Source organism: Stegastes partitus, unplaced genomic scaffold (genome assembly GCF_000690725.1).
Source record: "Stegastes partitus isolate 25-593 unplaced genomic scaffold, Stegastes_partitus-1.0.2 Scaffold396, whole genome shotgun sequence".
Classification (NCBI taxonomy): domain Eukaryota; kingdom Metazoa; phylum Chordata; class Actinopteri; family Pomacentridae; genus Stegastes; species Stegastes partitus.
In genome coordinates, this window is record NW_007578127.1 from 129061 (window position 1) to 151052 (window position 21992).

Consider the following 21992-nt stretch of genomic DNA (forward strand, 5'->3'; position numbering starts at 1 on the left):
TGCATTTTTTTTCTTTTACGTACACACAGTGTGGGAAAGATTGTGTGATTGAACAAGCCATAGAAGAAGGAACTCTCAGCACTCAAAATTGTGTTGTACATATATTTAGTTTAATTTATACTGAAGTTATACATTTATTCTGCAATTGTGTGTTTTAATTCTAAGAATTGACACTTTAAGTATTTTTTTTTTTCAGTTTTGTTATACTGTAATAGATTTTGTAAAAGGATTTTCGTCATGGTAGTAAAAGCTCCATTGTAAGCATACCCCCATACATATAACTATGTTTAATCATCTAAACCAGTGGTTCTCAAAACTTGTTCTGTCAGGCCCCCCTTCAAAGGACAAAAATCTTTTGTGCCCCCCCTCACCTTAAATAATCATGAAATGAGTCAGTTTAAATTTACTGAAATTAAATATGATGAGCAGTCAAATAGTGCAGCAACAACCTGCTCAGTGATCAGTGACAGTAACAGGGGGAGGATAGCCTTCAGGTTTGTGATGGTATTCTCATCAGTCATTGTTGACACCATATCAAGAGCAGTGGGCAGCAGGAGATCCTCAGCTGTTGGATGTGGTTTCTTGCGGTCCTGTTCCAGGGCTCCAGACTAACTTTTCCAGTTGTAGCTCTGGTGCTACCAACTTTCTTCATTGGTCACACCAGCGAATGATCTGGTCGCCCCACTCCCTTGTTTTAGTTCAGCACTGCCACAGCTATTAATGCACCATGCAGATGATGAAGAGCTGTTTCTGCATAACTTAGTTATGCTGCAGTGATCTTCAGTGATACAAGACTAGATATCTGTAAAATGTTTTAACCTCAAAATTGTTTATTTTGTCACCAGTCCTCTTTGGTGGTGGGATTTGGTGATTTTTCTACCTTTTTTTGGGCCTTTTTCTACCTTAGTGGTACCCAAGGCGCTTTACAATGTGTTTCGCTTTCACCCATTCACACACCAATGGTGACAGAGCTGCTATGCAAGGTGCTAATCCACCATTGGGAGCAACTTGGGGTTCAGTGTCTTGCCCAAGGACACTTTGGCATGTGGGGGGGGACCGAGGATCGAACCGCCAACCTTGCCATCAGTGGACAACCTGCTCTACCACCTGAGCCACAGCCGCCCCCAGTGACACCACTTTGGAAAATTTTCTGATACATATTTTTGAAACAAACAAACAAAAAACATAGTTAACACTGTAAAGAACTACATTTTAATTGGTATAGGTCTTCAATTACAATGTTGTTGATCTGGCATCATCTGGTTTTAAAAACAAAAAACAAAAAAAACCTGTCCATCACTGCTTATGCAGAAGAAATCAGTGACAAAACAAAAAAGGCGGGAAAAGTAGGGATACTGATGAAGTGTTTGTGCTGTAGCTGTACAAAATCATCTAGTCAAAGGCAATCAGTTAAAATGCTGTTTTCTTAGTTGGTGGGAGTCCGCTTGGAAGGCTGTGTTCCATACTGGCACCTATAGATCCTATCTACGAGTTCAGCACAGTAGTGCACTTGTAGTGTAGTGGCAGGGCTTGCACAAATTTTGGACTAAATGTAAACCTGTGCGAAAGGCTCCGTGTGGATTCTCGTGAACTTGGAAAGATGGTGATGTTTTTGCCACAGAGACTCTAGAGTGTGCGTACTATCAGACAACAGGCTGGTGTTGTACTTTCCACGTCTGCGATGATTCCATGTAATGTCAATTTTGTCATCTCCTCAAGTCTGCAAGAGTTCGTGTGGACCCCTCTGCACATATCTGTGTGCAGCCTAAAATGTACGCCAGTCTGCGCAGCAACTACACTACAAGGCAATAGTGGAAATTGGCGGTCATGTGTATGCGCCGAAAACAAAGATATAGCTGAGTGTGCATGTACACGACAGAGTCCTCCAAACGGATTCCCGCAGACTAGAAAATAGTATCATTACAACTAATACATGTCCATGGGTGTCCGCAGCTGTCTGTGACAGTCTCCTATGGAGTATAGTCAAGGCTTTTGCTACAAAAATGACAAATATACACGTCTCCACAAGCACATCCCACATGTTCACACTGTTCAAACATACACATGTTGTAACCCAAGCATTCACACACAGTAGCACACAGTTTCACAGACCCTGACACACCAAGACTACAGCGCAGGCTGTACACACATGCAAATACACTTCCAGCTCCCCAGACGCCAATGCAGACAGACTGTGGGGTCAACTGCTCACTTACTGTGTCACTTTAGCTTTGGCTCGGGGCCCAGCTCAGTTCAACACCATGACCTCCCCATGTGGTCGCTCTCTCCCCCTGCAGTAAACAAGGCCACACACTGCATGCACAGGTGATTGTGTGAGTGACGAAGAGAGGGAGGGAATAGGGGCCTTGAGGAAACCTTTCTTTCCAGTAGTATGCCCAAATACTTACCATTTTCTTGCACAACCTTTTTTTCTTTTGTCTGTAGGCATTCTTTTTTCCTATTAATTGTGTGTGTGTGTGTGTGTGTGCGTGGCTATTTTGAGATAAAATTCCAATTAATGAGGATGTTCCTCAAACTTAGAAACAAACTGCTCTGCAATACCTGGGGACTCTTTCTTTATATGGCCTCCTCTTTTTTCCCTCTGTCCAGGTTTTGACGCTGAGCATGAACAAGACAAACAGCACTCTGATACGCCACTGTGCAGCCTTTCTGCCCAGTTGATATTTCTTTGCTCTTAGCTTTTTGATACCTGGGGCAATTTATGTGGGAAACACAGATAGGCAACGCTTGTATTCAAAGACAACAAAGTGCAACAAATATTTTCTTACAATAGGATATTCCTATGCCATTGAAGTTGCATAATTGTGGGAGTAAAATCTGCTTTATCAGAGTAAGTCACAAAGTGAAACTGCAATAAACAAAGAATGTTTCATTGCCTTGTGTGCCAAAATTTAACTCTGCTGCCAGCTGGGCACGGTCACTCCTCTGAAACCATCTCCCCACCATGAAAATAGTTCAGTTCAAAAATAAAAATGTAGTCATTATCTTTTCACCCCTGTATCAGTTGTGGAAAGTTTGTAGGACTACAACACCATCAAGATAGCGCTGTGGTTTCATCTTCTTTCAAGCTTTTGAACGGAAATGTTAATGAGGCAGTCTTTTTAGAACTGCAAAACAAAACAGTCCGCTGGTTTATCAGTGAAACAGTTGCTAGGTGAATCTAACATTTGTCTCATTATCTCCAATGCTGCTTCTTTGACACACAACCCAGTTTGATATTGTATATTTACCAACCTCCCTGGATCTGTGGGTGTGAGTGAATTATTGTATTATTATTTGGTGGGAAGCTATTCCTTGAAAAGAGAAGCGCAGAATTTAATACAATGGCCAGAAAGCATCCAGGGGCAGTCGGATTCGCCAGTGTTTAATCGTTGTCTCTTTTCTCCTTTCAATTCAATTCAATTCAATTCAGTTTTATTTGTATAGCGCATATTTACAACAACAAGTCATCTCATAGCGCTTAACAAAGGCATTGTAATGCAGTTGGGACTTAATGGTAAATGCATTCATCCAGAACCTTTTGATAGACAACTCTGAATTTGGTCTGTTACTGTCAGAGGTCTACATATGTTGACATACTTGATGCGTCCAGCCCGAAATCTCAACATCCCTGAACTTTTTGGCAGTGCACCTGTTTTGGTCCATCAGTTAAAGAATATTAGCAGGGTTACCCTTCGAAGCTGAGCAAACACTGAGCCACCTTAATTACACATGTACAATGTGTTAATTCACATTCCACATCGAGTTTTAAATAGCCCATTTTATGCACTTTTACAGGTATATAATTGGATTTTTGTAGTCTACCACAATATGTTTATGTACTTTGATTTCAAAAAACACTTTTTCTTATTGTTTGTTTGAGGGCATGCCAAACTAGTCACTAGGCAGGTGTTATACAAATGTGTTACATAGAGATGCAAGCAAGTAATGGAAGAAAAGCCTGGACTTGAAACAAAGCGTTGCATACTAAAGGAAAGGAAAGGGAAAACTGTAAAAACATCACAGTATGCGACAGAAGCGTCAAATGTGTGCGACCCATGTTTAGAGTTTGGCTACTGTGATAGAAAGTCAATATTTTACTTGTTTTGTACTCTAACACCACATTTAGGAGTAGCTCCACTTCTCTGTCAGTCCAACCAAACAAACGACCCTCGCCCCATGATTGTTGAAGTAACAGGAGGTAATTCGTGCCATTAGTCATTGTGTTTTTTCCAGGACTCTGATCGACAAGCATGGCTTTATGCTTCTCGTTACACTGCCCCCTATAGGTTTGGGAGGCTCATAGCAGCTCTTTATGATGTGTTTATGCGGGTTTGTGTAAACGAAGATTATTTTTTTTTAAACAATCTGGTGTGAACAATGTTTAATGTAGAACGTAACACGTACATCCATTTTTGTAAATAGCCGGCTATGTGCAAACGTGGCCTCAGTTTGCTCAGAGTTTTTTTTTTTTTTTTTTTTTTAAAGAGATGACTGTCCTCAGGATTGACAAAGACAGCAATGCAGCATTCTTCCAGTTTGTGAATCATTATGCCCCTATTGTCCACTATAGTAAATAATATTAACAACTACTGTCATGACTCAATAATCCGACACTAAATGTAAAACCTTCTTTTATGTCAGATAGCAAGGCTGTCAGATTGTCAAGACGGATTTCGAGATACAAGGAGGGCTTGATGCTTGGAGGGGAATTTGTTGTTAATATTCATTGATATAGTTGGTATAATAACTAGTGTATTGTTAGAACACTACACATCACTGGATTTCACGCCTAATTGACCGGTGCGCTTGTCAACGGGCCCGTTGGTTGACATCATGTTCAGACAGCAGACTGAAAGGACCTAAATCCAATTTTTTTTTTTCTCCGATGCAACCTGTATCTGATCTTTTCATGACAGTCTGAACAACACAAGTCCAATTAATGCTGAATATCCGAATATTTGGTGCGGTCGGGGGGGGGCACTTCAACCCCAGGGGAGCGCTCCGATGGCGTGGAAGTGGCCAGAACGCACAGGCAGTACTGCGCTGCTGATGCCAGTTTAGTTATCGGTCACGGTTCTATTTCCTCCATCGGTGGCGGCAGAGGTGGGGGAGTGGCAGATAAACTCCACCGTTACCATCTGTTAAACACTGAGCACACTTACTGCATGTGACGTCGTTGTGTCCTCTTCTACGCGTGACACTTTTGGGTTGCATAAAGTTCACACAGCAGATCACATACAAGTTGCATTCAATTGGAAACTCGCAAAAAAATTGGATTTCACAAAAAAACCATAATTGAGCATTAAGTCCTGCAGTCTGAACGTAGCCAATCTGTCAGATTCTTAAATCAGCTAATACGCCGTTATCCTTATTTGTGACATAAAATGTCATGTCGGAGTCAGAATCCAAGGCTGTCAGTATGTTAAGGCTATTTTTTTGTGGGTTCCGTTCGTTTTTCCTAAAAACCTGTCGTTTAGCAGGGTTTTCAGATTGTTAAGGGTCAGAATATCAAGTCATGACTGTACCCACTAAACATCAGACATCTGATGGACGTGCAGAACATGTCCATATTGCGTCCGTCGGTCCAAGACCAATTATGGACGTCTATATGACGTGCAAACTAGGTCCGCTATTTGGACGTCTAACCATGACCCCACTTGGACATCAATATGCAGTCCAACATTTGGACGTTGGTCTAGGTAACTTTTTTCGACATCATGTGGACATCGAAGACAGGTGCAGGAAATTGACTTGATTATAAATGTAATGTTTCTGGTTCCAGTAAGTCAAAACAAAGCTGTTTTTGAAGAATTTACCCACTATGTTTAACAAAACTATTTTAATTTCATTTTATCCACTTGAGCTTCACACGTCTCCTGGAAAACTAAACCTGACACAGGGCTGGGTCCAGCCCACTGCGCAAAGACACGTCCCAGTGACGTCTTTTCTTAGTCGTTTTTGAACGTCCAGTGTTGGTCACAGGCAGGTGCAGACTGTAACGCCAAAAGACGTCTTTTTTTACCTACGTCTACCGAACATCTAGTGTTGACGTCCACAGGACCTCTATGTAAAGGCTAATTGTAGTCCAAATGTGGTCATTATAGACATCTTTTCCACGTCAAATTTAATCTAATTTTAGAAATGGTATTTTGGTCTTTGCGCAGTGGTACTTGTTACTCAACCATTTGTTATTTGGACCCACTTGCATAATGCTGAGTCAGCCCCTTGCCCACTCAGTCACCAGTGGCTGAAGCAGCCATGTTGATAATTGTTTTTATAATCCAGATTGACGGAGAATAAATTATTTGCAGTCATGATTTCAGGAAGAAGCTTTAAGGGCTAAATATGTGCAATCACAGTCACAAGGAGGACACTGTTCCAAAATTATGGCTAAATTAAACTGTTGTCTGCAGTAAGATAAAGCCTCTCTGTAAACCACATAAAGGTCAGAAGTTCACTCTCTACTTCAGCAGTAGTATTTATCTTGAACATTTCCCACTTTACTCACTATTGTGTGTGTCAATTTAAATGTGTCTTTCAGAACACACCGGTGGGCAGATCAGTATTTATGGTGAACGCTACAGATCCAGACCAGGGTACTGGGGGCAGTGTTCTCTTCTCCTTCCAGCCACCCTCTCCATTCTTTGCCATTGATGGGGCTCGCGGCACTGTCACTGTCATCAAATCTCTGGACTATGAGACAACATCAGCCTACCAGCTCACTGTCAACGCTACGGTCAGTGAACCCAGTGTCACTCCCAACTTGTCACACACTGCATCTTTATCAAGCTCCCTTGGCCTAACATTTGAATGCACTGGGTATCCTTTGGTGTCATTTTTCAATGCACAGAGGAATCCTATACTCTGTGCATGTCAGAAACAGACACCATAAGACAGTCGCCAAAGGTGCTCTGCTGGTGTCGTCACTGTCTGCCTTTTTCAGGTAGCAAGACGTTTGCTTTGTAATGTGGTCAATATTGCGACAGGATATATTAAAACCCAAACCACAATCTTTTCCTTAACCTAACCAAGTAGTTTTGGTGCCTAAACGTAACCAAACAGCGAGTAAAAACAAACCTTAGGTCACAAAATGAAATGAAACTAAGTGAAAAAATGAACATCTGACACAAACACTTGATTTTTTTGAGTGAAAATCCTATCACTTGTGCCTTCTCCACCCCTTAGGAGGTTTCTTGAACTGGAAAAAAAAACAACCTATATATCAGTCAGCACCAAATAATGACACAGGTGGCACTGACGCAAAACTTGTGCATATCTCTAAGACACCAGTGGCTTTGACAAAATGGGAGTATGTGACGCACTGGGAATGAGAGTATATTTAGTCAGCACACTAATAATACCTTTAGCGTATGTTGGCAAATAAATGTTAATGCGCTTCCCTTACTGTACTTTTGTCCATTCAGGATCAAGACAAAGTGAGACCTCTGTCTCGGCTTGCCAACTTGGCCATTACCATCACTGATGTCCAAGACATGGACCCCATTTTCACCAATCTGCCCTACAGCACCAACATCGAGGAGGATGTTCCCCTGGTCAGTAATGCAATCCTCTTATTACAGCTCCTGTGTGAAACCCTGTAATGTGTCCATTTCTTTTCTAACCTTCTCTGTTGCCAATATGGTCCACTTATCTTTTACCTCATTGCTCATCTCCAGCTCCACCTGTCCCGTGTTCATGCTACTCTTTGATTATTCAGGAGGTGTACGAAGCAAGTGCAGGAGAAATATGGTTAAAAATGAAGGTCTGAGTTATTATCGGGGCAGGATATCTCACCTCTCATCCCCCCCTCCTGAGCCTCCCCTCTAGGAACCCACACACACCCAAACCCAGCCCCGGGTCCCTACATTCAGCACTGCAGGTGTTGGAGACTGTAATTACTGTGGGAGATTTACAGTCCTGCTTCAGGGATGTGAGGCCTCCAGCAAAGGTCACTGAGGCTATAGGATTTATGCTATCTCATGTGCTCATACTGTTGCATGTGTATGAAGTCTGTGTATTGTATGACGCGCTAACCACCGGGGTCTCGCTATGACCTTAAACTTTGTCTTTATTGCAAGTATGTTTATAATGGATCTCTAATACACTATGTGTCTGTTTACCTGTGCACCATTATGTTCACTCCCTTGACTCAGGACTCAGCCCCTAAACTCAGTTCCCAGGTGGCTAATGGTCCAGCTATTGATGTTTCCACTTGTAGAGAGGGAATTATACACAGGGGCATAATACTGTCCGTCCTTATTTCTGTTTCTCGCTCACTCCATCAGGTTCCATTCCGTCTCTCCCTAAGTCTCTCGCCCAAACCAGCCCCCCAACTCACACAACCACCCACACATCCCTTGTCCCCAGCCTGCACGCGCCACAGTAGAAATGTCAAGTGCTACATTTGCATGCATATTAACGGGGCATGACGGCGTCGACGCCTGGTGTCTCCCTGACTCTCTGATTCATCAACTGTCACCAGGAAGGTCACAACAAGAGGAAGAGGAGGAAGAGCAGGGGAAGGATATGGGAAGAGAATAGATGTTGGGGGCAAAATGAGAAAAGGGGAAAGGGGAGGAGGAAAAGGCAGTATGCAAAGTTAGAGGATGAAATAAAGAGTAGAGAGTTAAACAGAGTGGCATTACTTTGGATCACAAAGTTGACATTAGTGAACGGATTCCAGATTTCTCACAGCAGCTAAGCAGCGTTAATCCTCAGTAATACTGCCTTGGAGTGCTGTAGCTCTTACCTCTATCAGTAGGGGGCAGTGTGTAATCCTATTAAAGTGACAATGTAAGAGGAGTTCACAGCAGGTGCTCAACCAGAATCGGAAATCTGTTGCAGAGGCCTTTCGACCCCACAACAGATAGAGGCAGGATTACCACAGCGCTTTAAGTGAAGTGCAGAAATACATGCCACTGCGCTCGGACTCATACACCCCACCAATGACCTCATGTGGTATTCTAACAGGCATGTGTCATTTCCATTATGCACTGTTTGGTAGTGATAAGCCGAGGGACTACAGTGACGGAATGAGTGTCAACTATTCTCAAGGTCCATGACATTTACACATAGGGATATCAAACTTGGATCCCTGTCATAGGTCATTTCTCAAAGTTGTGAGTGCGCACATACACACAACCCCCCACCCCCTCCCTCAGTTCCTGCCTATGCCTCTCTCAGAGTCTGTTTGTTTCTCTGTTCCTGTCTTTCTCATATTCTCAAGCCGATCAAACCGTCATCCAGGGAAAAGTTTGACAAAGGACTAGAAGAAATTTAGTTTTTTCAGATGAAATAACAGGGCAGGGTTTTTAGCTGTTATAGCTATGAATCTATGCTTGGACTGACGTTTAAGCCCCTTCTAGGACAAACACAATTTGGCTGTCAAATCAATGAGGAGAAGGAGAGAAAAGGAGAATCTGCTGGGAGGTAATGCACTGTATGGCTAGAAATGAAAGGATGAAGAGCGGGAGACGAGGGTTGGGGAGATGTGCTGGTGTATGTGTGTGTGTTAGTGTGTGTCTCCTCGTGTGTGTGTGTGTGTGTGTGTGTGTGTGTGTGTGTGTGTGTGCAGGAGGGGAGGGATTGTATCTTTGACGGTTGATTGAACATATTCCACTTGTGTGGACAGCTCGAGAATATTGCTCATATTACTTCAGCATCACTTCTCCTCACTCACTTTCTCAGTCATTTATTTCTCTGTCTGTCCCTGCATCATTCATGTGTGTGTGTGTGTGTGTGTGTGTGTGTGTGTGTGTGTGTGTGTGTGTGTTTCCCTCTCAGCTAGTGATTGGTGTGAATCAGTCTCTCTAAAAGGCTTGTAATTGATTCTGCTGTAATTGGTCAATGACAGGAGATGCTTTGGCAGAAATGGAGCATAAACACGTCTTAGACACAATTTGCAGGATCAATGGGAGACAGCTTGCTTGGGTGTGAGTGAGAGGGCTAAGGGGGGAGTGAGGGAGGAGGAGAGAGAGAGAGAGAGAGAGAGAGAGAGAGAGAGAGAGAAGGAAGGAAGGAAGGAAATTTGGAAGTAGGGAGGGTCTCTCAATCTCTCACTGCAGCACAGGGGTTTTTAAGTATCACCACCGTGTCTGATTGAGGCACGAAGGCTGAGAAAGCTCAGCGGATCAAAGACATTTCAAATAGCTTTCTCTCTTCTTCATTTTTCTTCAACTGTCATATTGTGGTTTTGTCAGGTAGAAGACCCATTGGCACAAGTGGAGAGTTTTGAAACAACGAAAGGAGAAATAAACCCTGATGAAATGCTATTAACACCCATCAAGAAAAAGTTGTTTGTGATCACCTGCCAGGATGCTTTTTTCTTTTTGTGGCAGAGTTTTTAAAACTGTTTTCCCCTTCCAGTGTGTAGAATTGGAAATGCATTGCTCCTATGTTTTAAAATTTGGTGGAGGTGATGGTCATTTATGGATATTGTTTTGAATATTGTCTTTACAAGCTCCAGTTCAACTCACAGATTCAATTTCACTGTCATCTTGAAGGACAAAACTGTTTTTACAAAGTGCTAAAGGCCGCTAACAATCTGTGTGCACACAGCAGAGGATGAAAACCATAAAAATGAGATGTAGTATTATCTTATTTGTCAATAACTGCTTACTGTGATACTAAGCTTTTTGTCATTGACAAAATGTCAGATTAAAGTGGAAACTTCTGCAGAAGTGCTAAAAAAAAATAAAAATGTAATTTTAAAAAGAGGCTGTGAAGATTACATGCAGCTTATACACTGTGTTTTGTGTGTGTCTCTGTCTCTGCAGGGATACGAAGTGCGGAAGATAACAGCCATTGACCAGGATCTTGGCCGACCGAGAGGAATCGGCTACACCATCATCTCAGGTCTGAGTCACATAATCAATCTGACATCCGCAGCACAGAGAGGGGAATCGATCAACTCTTATCATAATTCCACAACAATAATAGACAAATCTCATCAAGCACAACAGTCAATAAGAGCAGAGAGCGGTGCCTCAGCATTGGAGAATAGGCTTAGCCGTAAGCAGTTATTAATCACTGTTTTGGTGCAGTTGTGCAGAAGTCAGCCTTCATTTAGCGTTATCATTCTCACGTTGGCTTGTGCCATCAAAACAGGATTATGATTTGTCAGAGTGACAAATTTTACCTTCGGCAGAAGAGTGTGATCTCAGGATTTTCTGTAGTTGCCTACTTGTGTTGTTTTCATTGTTTTTTTGAAAGATATTTTACAGAAAAACAATTTCTGTAAAATGCGCTGAGAGAAAGTGTCCATAGCTTGAGTTGGTGTTACTATATCAGAGAGTTTACATTAAAAAGGAAGAGAGGAAGCTCCAGTTTGCATGGTGCTGATAAGGCTGTAGCAGTGATCCTGCTTTAATACTCCTGAATTCAGTTTTCTAACCTCTGCCAAGGATATGATGTTTATGCCTGCCTGTTACTTCATCTGACTGTCTGCCAGAAAGATATCTCAAAAACTCATGAACAGACTTCAATGAAACCTGGTGGACAGATTGTCCTCAGGGCAAAAAGCTCTACATTAGATTTTGGTGTTGATCCACATCTAGGATTACAATTATTGGACAGGTACTCTGTTTATTAATCCTTATGTGTAAATGATGACATGAATATACAGTCTTTATTCCAAGATGTTTGGTAAGTTTACAAACTTACAAACTTTTAATGACAGAAATTAAGTTTTGGGGATTAGCAGCAAGTGGGAAGAGTATTAGGTGTCTGTATATGTCTGTCTGTGCTTTACTTTAACGTTTATATACAACTATGCTGTAAAACGTTCTGAAAGTTTATGTTGTTTGCTTATTCACACTTCAGTCTTACCAGGTGAGCATTCTTCATTAACCTTTCCCTCTCAGATTATATCAGGTCTGAATGGAGAACTGAAACCTTTCTAGTATATGCACTGCACTGACCATGGTCAGTGCTTCAAAGAATAAGAATAACCTAGTTGGCAATCCTGTGAAACTCACTTTTGTTGACTTGGTGTTGAACTTACACGAGTAGATGGATATGGTTGCACTGAATTGAGTAAAGCTTCAGTGGAGAGAAGCTACAATAGGAATAGGGAGTGACATGGACTGAGCTGACACGCACTGGTGTTGTGGTTGTTACTAGATTAAAGATATAGTCGGTGATTTCAGTTCAATGCAATTATCAAATTCAGTGAATATCTCCTTGTAATTTAGTAGCTGTCTGTCCTGCGTGTGTTGAAAACAAATCTGGTGGTCGTGCAAAACGCTTGTTTAAAGTGATTCACACAGAACTATTTCAGGACAGACAGGAGGTAAGGAAGGGCAAATGAGTAGGAAGGGGGAAGTAGAAGCAAGAGGGATGGTAGATCTGGCACATACTATTTTAAAAAAAACCTATCTAGCTCAATATGAGCAATCTTTCTTCAGAATCAATCATAGACTTGATGATCTGAAAGGAAACCAGACTTCTTGGCTCTATTTTTAGGCTTTAGAAAATCTTACCTGTGACGGGGGATTATAGCAAATCACAGGACTTCACCACCACAAGGTGAGACAGAAGTCCACAGTGAAAGCCGCATGTGCAGACACAATAGGTTAGACAGTGGACTTTCAATCGGGATACCAGGGTTTTGATTCCTGGGTGAAGACACAAAACAAACATTAGCTTTGGGCTTGACTGTCTGTGCATGTTTGAAATGCATGCACGTCTGGATCATTTCGATCAGTGAGGGAAGAGCAGCAGAAGGAGGAGGAGTTTTTGCCTATTTCACATTTCTGCCTACTGCAGCTTTAACTGGGTTATCTTAAAGTAAGTTTGTAATGCAGGAACCATAACTCAGCACAGCACAGTAACATAATTACCATCTTCTAAATTGCTCCTGCTGTAGCATCTATGTAGCACCATCTGGTTTCTTAGTGTTCTAACTGTGCACACAAAGATCAGAAGGTGAAATGTCTGCAAAGTGAATGGCACCATTTTCTTCTTTCAATTTTGAGATGCTAATATTTTATCTTTATGGCTGCCACGCAGTGTTCCTGACATTAATTTGACTATCAGATACCTCCAGTGATAGGTAATTAGCTAATCCAAATTCTGAATCAACTGAGGGTACTTAGAATCATTTAGTTGTCTTCGTGCATCAAAGCCAGCAAATATATCTTTGATTTGGATATGAGTGTTGTAGGAGAAAACTTATTGTTTATTTGTTTCAGATGCCTTCTGTTATACTTAACAATTGATCATGAAATGGTTGTAGCAAGTTTGCAGCCTTCCTTTTGCTTACTTCTCCTTGTAAAATCCATGTTTCTCTTAAGGTAAAACACGCCGACACTTTTGACTCTGTGGTCAATGCACCGCTGTAATGCGGCTTTAATACCCCCACAGGGTGTTTATTTTAACCACAATCAGCCTTTCAATCCTGAAGGACGAACAATCCCTCAGAGATCCTGCAGAACTGAAACATTGATCTGCGTGGTGAAAATAAACACCCATCGGGAGGAATACAGCCGTCTGCGGACTGTATCCTTTAAACTCTGCCTGCCCCCTGTCGAGCCCAGAATGGCCAGGATGGAAGGACATCAGTGCCTCCAGTACTGCCAGCTGGCTGATAAGGGCTGGCACTGCTTGATAAGCTTGGAGCACCATGGGAATTTTGGGTGATGAAGATATTCATTGTTCTGCCATCTGCTGAGTCGCTGCACGACCTCACAACCAAACGAAGGAATTTGACCCCACGTGTGTGCACGCATGTGACCAGTCATGCATTATTCGTTGGTGTATGAGCGTCAATCCGTGTGCACTCCTGATTGCTGTACGCTCAGGACAGCAAGCCGGCCGCCCAGCCCACTTCAAAGCTCACCATAAACCCTGTGCTCCCATTCAGTGCACACACCTATTCAGTCTTACTTACCGTCTGCTGCCACATGTTGTATTGTGTTGTGTTTGTTGCAAAGTTGAAGGGCTGAGTTAAGCTCTAGAGGAGAAGAGCATTAAAAAGACATTAATTAGGCGATGCGATGTATTCCCAGTCGTTGCAAAATCAAGAGTTATAGCACCGCACCAAGCCCTTATGGAGATGGAGGCTTGATAAAATCATTATAAGTTTGATAGATAATTTAAGCTGAAGGGTTATGCAGCACCAGGAGATAAAGGGTGGAGGGTAAGGTTGTCAGATGATGCATGTTGTATATATCTGTGTGTGTGTTTCTTTCCTGTGCGTGCTTGTACATGCATACTTACGCATATGTCTCTGTCTATCCAGGCTCATGTGCTCTGCTGCAGTCAGATTAGTGCGAGGACGTGCTTGTTTGCAGACTTAAGTGTGACTCCGCATGACGCCTCTCATGCCTTCCCACTCCTCGCCCCGAGTGTCCTCGGAGAGCGCGGCTCACTCCTGCGGGACTCGTCTCATTAGTTCAGTAATTAAGATAAACGAGGTTTTAATTGCAGCTGTGATTCACGCTAATGATTGTGGGACTCAAGATGAGGATTTCCTTTCCCTCCTCCAATCAGAGGGTAGATCTGGGATTTGATGTGTACGAGAGATAGCGTCACAGCATCACTCTGCCTCCGATCTTGCAGTTGTTATTGTTTGTTATGATGGAGGAGATTCAGGGAAGGAGGTTCTGATGGTAAATCCCTGGTCCACAGGGTACAACTTATCTCATGTTGGACCTCTGACCCACTGGTCTCATTATATATCAAACCCTCTAACCATAGCCTACTGAACTAACTATAGGATTTCTGAAGCTCTAAACAAGAATGTTTCCTCAGCTCCAAAACTCCCACCACTGATAATGAAAATAAAGATTTTATTACATGCTGCTGCCCTAAACAAGCATAAACAAACATCTTTATATTTGCGCCTGACAGACCTTCATTGCTAAGTAGAACTTGTTGTCTTCTATCTATCTGTTTCACTTTCAGAATAAGATGAAAAACTAGCTTTGTGTTGAGGCGATATTCATGACCTAATGCTTGTCATTAAAGATGCTGCTTGATTTGCTTCAAGTACCCAAATTACTCCTACTTTTTAGTGACATCTACATGTGCCTTTAATACTTCATGATGTTGATGCCTGCATCTCTCAACTGGGATCTGCAGTGTAATCATCAAAGCCTAAAAACTAGTTTAAAAGCAGCATTCACCATGTGATGCGTCTGCAAAATGGTTTTTAACAAATCAGATAAAAGAAACAATAGTTTCTCCAGATTTAATCCAACTAGTAATCATGTTAGTATGCTTGTGTTTGCTGTGAGGCATGCTGAACTGAAATTAAATCATGGTCTGAGAGATTTTTGTGATTAATGTATTTGTAATTTCTGCAGGACTTTTTTATTTGGGAAAGCTGTGCAGAGCCACCGACAAATCATTATTGATCAGATAAAAGTTATGGGGGTGCTCTGGCAATAATCACTATTACCGAGCTCCCTCCTGATGCTACTCATTTTCAGCAAAACATCTGACATGTAATAAAATCCAAATGCACTCCCACAGATGTAAAACTCCAACCTAAAAGGACACTGCAGTTTCTTTCATCTAGGATCAGATGTTCCCATTGTCATCTGTATTACTTATTTCTTAGTCGGCCTAATTTGGTCATTATGTTAAGTGGTGCTTTTTACAGTTGCTATTGAGTCCTGTTAAGAAAAAAATATTTTTTTCCTGTCCTATTCCAATAATTGGCACATTAGGAGGTATAGGATGGACAGCAGATGAATTCACCATGTGTTCAGGTATCTCTTCTGAGAAGCAGCCATGTGTTCAGGGAATCAGATATGTGCTTGTTTCAGTGGTTGCTGTGACTCTAGTTACTGTCGGGAATAGCAAATGACCTTATCCTGCCACAGTGATACTCTTACACCAGCATGATCTCAAGTTTTACTCAAGTGGCCACATGTTTACAACAGAAAAATGATGTTTTACGTTCTTCTGCAGATATGTCACACTGATGAATGCTTTACGAGAAGGATTGAATGATAATGGAAGCTATATTTTATCATTGCCATCAGTGGTAAGAATACATAAACTGCATAGCCCCTTGATGTTTCTGGCAAAACCAATTTGAGCAGTGAGCTTTTGCAATAAGCATTTATTCACATCTACCGTGTATTACACTATAGCTTTTGACCAGCAGCTCCAGCAACAAACAATCCCGAAACGTCAGCCATTATCCACTCAAACCCACCCCTGAGGATGACTGTGGCAGGAGCACAGACAACATTGGTCAGTCTCAGTGACACCAACGACCTGAGGGACTGACACTCCAAAGTTCAGATGGGCTCACTCTGGCATACACAATACATGCTTATGTGAGGCTGTCTGTACACATAAATACATGGATGGATCAACCCCCTTCACACTGACACAAACAGGGACAGAGGAAAAAGAAAAAAGGGAGATCAAAACATTGTATGATTCTTAAGAAATATGAAAAATACCCCATATAAAACGGCCCACTGGACATGCACTTTACCTTTCTAAAAGAGAACTTTCTATCTTGCAATCTGTGATTCCTATTACAAAGAGTTAGAGGCCAACAAGCCTGGTCCAAAGCACTGCTGTCCGCTAGGATAAGAGTTAATCTTGTGGAAAGTTTGTGTTGCCTCTCCACTGTGCTGTAATGATAGTGTAAGAATAAGCAGAATGAAAGTCAGCCTAGCATTCCCACAGAATGAAAGGACATCCCCCAAGCCTTTCATATCAGCCTTTTGTTTATCTGTGTGTGCTTGGTTCTATCTTCTTTGTCACACAGAAGCACAACTAATCCCATCTTAAGCTTCTTCCATCTCTACCTTTTCTTTCCTTTTAGATGATTCTTCCTTTCTTTAACTGCGACGTCTCCATGTTGGGAAATTGCAGCAAAGAATGGATTTTTAATTTGCAGCATTCCAAGCAGTCTAATTTGGTGCAAGATGATAACTTCATTCTACACTACTTTGAAGTATGTCAGAGATGATATGTACATTGTAGCCAGAGGCATGCTGTGACTTCCATGGCCTTTGTCTGGGTCAGCATGAGGACCCCCTGTCTGCTCCTGCCAAAGAAGTGAGACAGATGTGCATGTCCAGTGCAGTGGGTCTTGGGGGGACGACAGGTGCCATCTTACAGCCTCCCCCCAGCAAACAGGTCAGACAGGTATGGCTACGCCATTTCCCGCCTGCACAGACTGATAAGTAGTAAAGGCGATTATTTCGCCTCATCTTCCTTTCCACACATATCTTTATCCTTCAGCACCGCTTCACCCTGATGCTCTGATTCCATGCCGCGACTACCTAACTCATATCAGGAGGCATGCTATAACATGGACAAGCCTAATACCTGTTATTCTATTGGGGGCTCTCATTGTCACTGCCGCATCGCTGGGATTTCTCTGGGTTTTCAATTAGACGGTCTGAGGCTCTCCGCAGCCCGTTGCTATGTAATCCCTCAGAGAAAGCAGATAGTCTGTGGAACACTGATCGCGACCCAGTCAACAGTCTAGTGGTGTCAAGTAGAGTCTAGCAATCAGCTACAATCATCATCTACATTACACCTCACTTTGTTGTGATACAGGTCTCACACAATACTGTTCCCAAATTTTCTGCTGCCTCTTCATTTATTCAGTTTAACCTAATCCAAAAAAAAATCTTCAATTGTCTCATTTTCTACATGTGCAGTTACATTAACAAACAATATTTAAATAAAACAATTAAAGAATATCCCTGTGATCAATTGGTGACCTGTCCATGGTGTCCTGCCTCTAACCTAGTGTCAGCTGGGATGGGCTCCAGCCCCAGCAATCCTCTGCCTAATACAGCGGGTATAACTGTTGGATGGATGAAACAATTAAAAAGTCAGTGTAAACAATTAAAAAGTTATAGTGCTGAACTGTAGTTCGATTGCAGTTTGATATGCAAGTAAATAGAAAACAATGTATGACATTTGAGCACATTGCACATTTGAGAGTTCGAACTATGGAATATGAATGTAAGCATATTGTACGGATTGTGAAGCTGCTTTTCAGTCTTGTGGTGAGTACACGTATTGCCCTGTATCATCTGATGGAAGTAATTTGAAGTGGCGGTGAGAATGCGGGGATGGGTCTCGCGCTCTTCTGGAAGCGCTGCTCCGACATCAAACCCAATAGAGGCCATCAACTGGTATCAGCAGATGATGTTTTGGGCGATCATCATGATCCTCTGGTCCTTCCTAGCATATCCAGCTGTGATGTAGCACATCAGGACAATCTCTACTAAGCACTGACAAAAGTTCCACAAAAAGTTCCACAGCAGTCGGATCTCTTTAGCTTCCTGAAGAAGTTGAGATGCTGTTGTGCCTCTCTGATGACAGTCAAGGTGTGTATGGATCAGAACAAGTCTAGACCAGCAATTTAAAACTGGATACTCTCTCCACTGCCTCACCATCAGTGGACACTGGGCCATGATCTGCTCTCCTTAAAGAGATTGTTGGCAGAAGACCAGGCTGTCAGGTTACACAGGTCGTCACTGAATGCTGACTCATTGTTGTTAGAGAGCAGGACATCACATGAAATGAAATGAAATGAAATGAAAGATAAATAAAGTATTTTTCATTTCATTCATCACGAAACATTACTAGGTCAGATTAGATTTTTAGAATGACATAAAATCCGACATTAGAATCAAAAACAATTTATGACCTAGAAAACAGCAGCAATGAAGCAATGAATTAACAGAGATCCAGTCAAAACACTTAATTTCTATTCTTGAGCTTATTTATTGATCGCATTAAAGCAAAAAAGTTCTATTTTGGCAACGCATTTCTAACAGATATTTGAGCTTTATCTATTGGTGTTAGAGTCCCTCCCTTATCTCCATTTATCTGTGGGATAAAGGGGATACTGCTGGCTTGAAGAAATGTTATCCGTAGCTATATGGTTCTGAACAAGCGCATTTCCAGATGTCAAACCCAATTTCCTCTTCTGTTGTCTCCCAGCCAGCTGTTGTTTTGTACAGAGTGTGCAGAATCAGATTTTGCATAGTCTAGCAAACTACAAAAAATATATATCAGATAGAAGGGTAAATCCAGATGCACAGACAAAAAATCTCACACATATGCTCTCAAACACATTTAGTATGCACACACTAGAGATAAGACTATGCTGCCAGTTCAGTGTTCAGTTGAAAAGAGACTGTGACCACTTGGGCTGACAGACCAAAGACAGAAATCGATAGCTGTAAGTCTGGTTATTTTTCATGAGACCTAAAGATTGTGGACTGATAAATTTGTCTGTGACCAGGATGAAAATCATGTTAGTTTAAGGTTAGGCTGGGTTAGTGGAATCTGGGACCAAAGTCAACAGAGGAAGCACTGTGCAATCTCTTGTACAGTTTGCACTTAGTAAGTAGGTAATAAAGCAGGATTTACGCTCTGCCTAAACTGCAGTCAGTTGGATTTCATCAGAATCCCATTCCTTGCAGACATTTTCAAGGTTGGATAGGGGTTGTCTGTGTGACCCATTATGTGTAACATTCCGACAGTCCGACAGTCACACCTGCTTCATGCTGTGATTGGTAAGTTGTGTGGATGTGTGTATCAATGCCTACAGCTTGATGTGGTTTCATGTTAAATGTTGGTGGTTGGGAAGGAGCTGTGGGATCATGTCGTCATCACAGAATAGGCAACGTCTACTGGTTCAATCCCCCTAATCTAAAGGTTTGTTATTAACCTTCCCCACAGTTTTTCACTCAAGACATGCCAAGTAGTCTCACTTATATTGTGAAAGAAACATTATTTAGTTTGAAAACAAACATGTTTTCTCCCCAAAAAGGTAAGAGTAGGATGTAGTAGGAAAGATCACAAAGTCTACATAAGGAGATAGGAAGGTAGCTTAGAAGAAAAAGTCAGGACTAGGACTATCATTCAGGAGAGCAAGGTTTGTGTTTTATGTGGAACCATCACTCTCAGACTGAGACTTTGATTTTACTCATTTACACTACTCACAATAAGTTAAGGATATTGTGAGAGACTCGGTGGATTTCATACAAGTGCCACAGAGCTGCAGGCCCGTTTTTGAGTTGTGAGGGGTATTAGGGTTTCCAGACAAACCATTCACAACCGACTCCACCGCTTTGGCTTGAATGCCAGACGACCGTTGCAGGTGACTCCACTGACACCGACACCGCTGTGAACGTTTGCAGTGGGCACAAGACCATATGACCTGGACAATGCAGCAGTGGTCTACCGTCCTGTTCACTGATGAGTGTCGAGTCACCTTGCACAGAAATGATGGTCGTCAGCGTTGCTGGAGAAGGTGAGGTGAGTGATATGCCAAGGTTAACATGGTCCCCAAGGTTCGCTTTGGTGGAGGAGGTGCAACAGTCTGAGCAGGCATCACCAGCCAGTGCAAAACAGATTTGTTTTTTGTAGATGACTCAGTCACTGCACGTTGCTACGTCAGAGACATCATAGAACCCATCATCATCCCCCAGTTCCACCAGCACACCCCCAACTTTCTGTTCATGGATGACAATGCTCCACCACATCATGCCAGAATTCTTGAGGAAGGACTTGAGGAAGTCAGAGTGCCTCATATGGTATGGCCAGCAATGTCCCCTGACCTGAACCCCATAGAGCACATCTGGGACCAGCTGAAGCATAGACTGGATGACCGTACTCCACCCCCACGTGACCTGGCAGAACTGTGTGTAGCACTTGTGAAAGAGTGGAACGCATTGCCTCAGAACAACATCATGAGGCTAGTGAGGAGCATGAGACGTCGTTGTCAAGCTGTCATTGCGGCAAATGGTGGAAACACCTGCTACTGACATTGTCAATTTTTGTTATTTGGGGCAATCCTTGTTATTGTTTAAATTTGGGGGGTAATAAATATTAAACTAATGAAAATGAAATGAAATGAAATGAAAAATACTTTATTTATCCCAGAAGGGAAATTCAATATTGTAAAAGCTATAATAATAATCATTCAGTCAGTCAATTATCAGTCAGTCAGATTTGTTCTTCAAGGTGATGGCTGTTGGCAGGAATGAATTTCTGTATCTCTCCGTTCTACAGCGAAACTGACGCAGCCTCCCACCGAACACACTCTGTTGATTCTTCACTGTGTTGTGGAGAGGTGGAAGAATCCTCCATCATCTCCATCATCTTGTGCAGCATTCTTTTTTGAACAATCAGCTCCAGTGGTTCCAGAGTTATCCCCAGCACAGAACCAGCTTTCTTGGTCAGCTTGTTTAGTTTCTTTAAGTCGCTGGTTCTGATGCTACTGCCCTAGCAGATGGCCGCAAAGCTGATTGCACTTTCCACAACAGACTTATAGAAGATCTGCAACATCTTGGTGCAGACACTGAATGATCTCAGCTTCTTTAAGAAGTAGAGTCTGCTCTGACCTTTCTTGTAGATGTAGTCAGTGTTGCATTTCCAGTTTAGTCTGTTGTCCAGCTGAACTCCAAGATATTTGTATATTCTCCACACCTCCCAGGATGTAGACAGGACTATGCTGCTTATTCTTGTTCCTCCTGAAGTCAACAATCATCTCTTTAGTCTTGCTGGTATTTAAGATGAGGTGATTGTTGCCACACCATTTTACAAACTGACTGACCAGTTCCCTGTACTCAGCTTCTTGTCCATCACTGATACACCCCACAACTGCAGAGTCATCAGAGTATTTCTGCAGATGACAGGACTCAGAGTTGTACTGGAAGTCTGAGGTGTACAGTGTGAAGAGGAATGGTGAGGGTACAGTTCCTTGTGGTGCTCCAGTGCTGCTGACTACCATCTCAGACACACAACCTTTCAGTCTCACAAACTTTGGTCTGTTTGCTAGGTAGTCATAAATCCAAGTGGTTGTGGAAGGATCCATCTGGAAGTTATGGAGCTTCTTACATAGTAAAGCAGGCTGAATAGTATTGAAGGCACTTGAGAAATCAAAGAACATGACCCTCAAAGTGCTGCCTGACTGGTCCAGATGAGAGTGGGCTCTCTGAAGCAGGTAGATGAAAAAGGTGTTTCTTCTCATTCACTGTTAGCAATAT

At 42.2% G+C, this 21992-nt stretch overlaps 1 protein-coding gene across 2 annotated transcripts in view; it reads left to right on the forward strand.

Annotated features, from left to right (window-relative positions):
• The window catches only part of cdh23 (cadherin-related 23), a 231052-nt gene that overhangs the window by 99742 nt on the left and 109318 nt on the right, over positions 1-21992 (forward strand). For both annotated transcript variants that reach the window (XM_008285307.1, XM_008285308.1), the window contains 3 exons: positions 6545-6739; positions 7428-7556; positions 10779-10857. In XM_008285307.1, coding sequence (XP_008283529.1) covers positions 6545-6739; positions 7428-7556; positions 10779-10857 — 403 coding nt within the window. The remainder of the gene's footprint in view (positions 1-6544; positions 6740-7427; positions 7557-10778; positions 10858-21992) is intronic.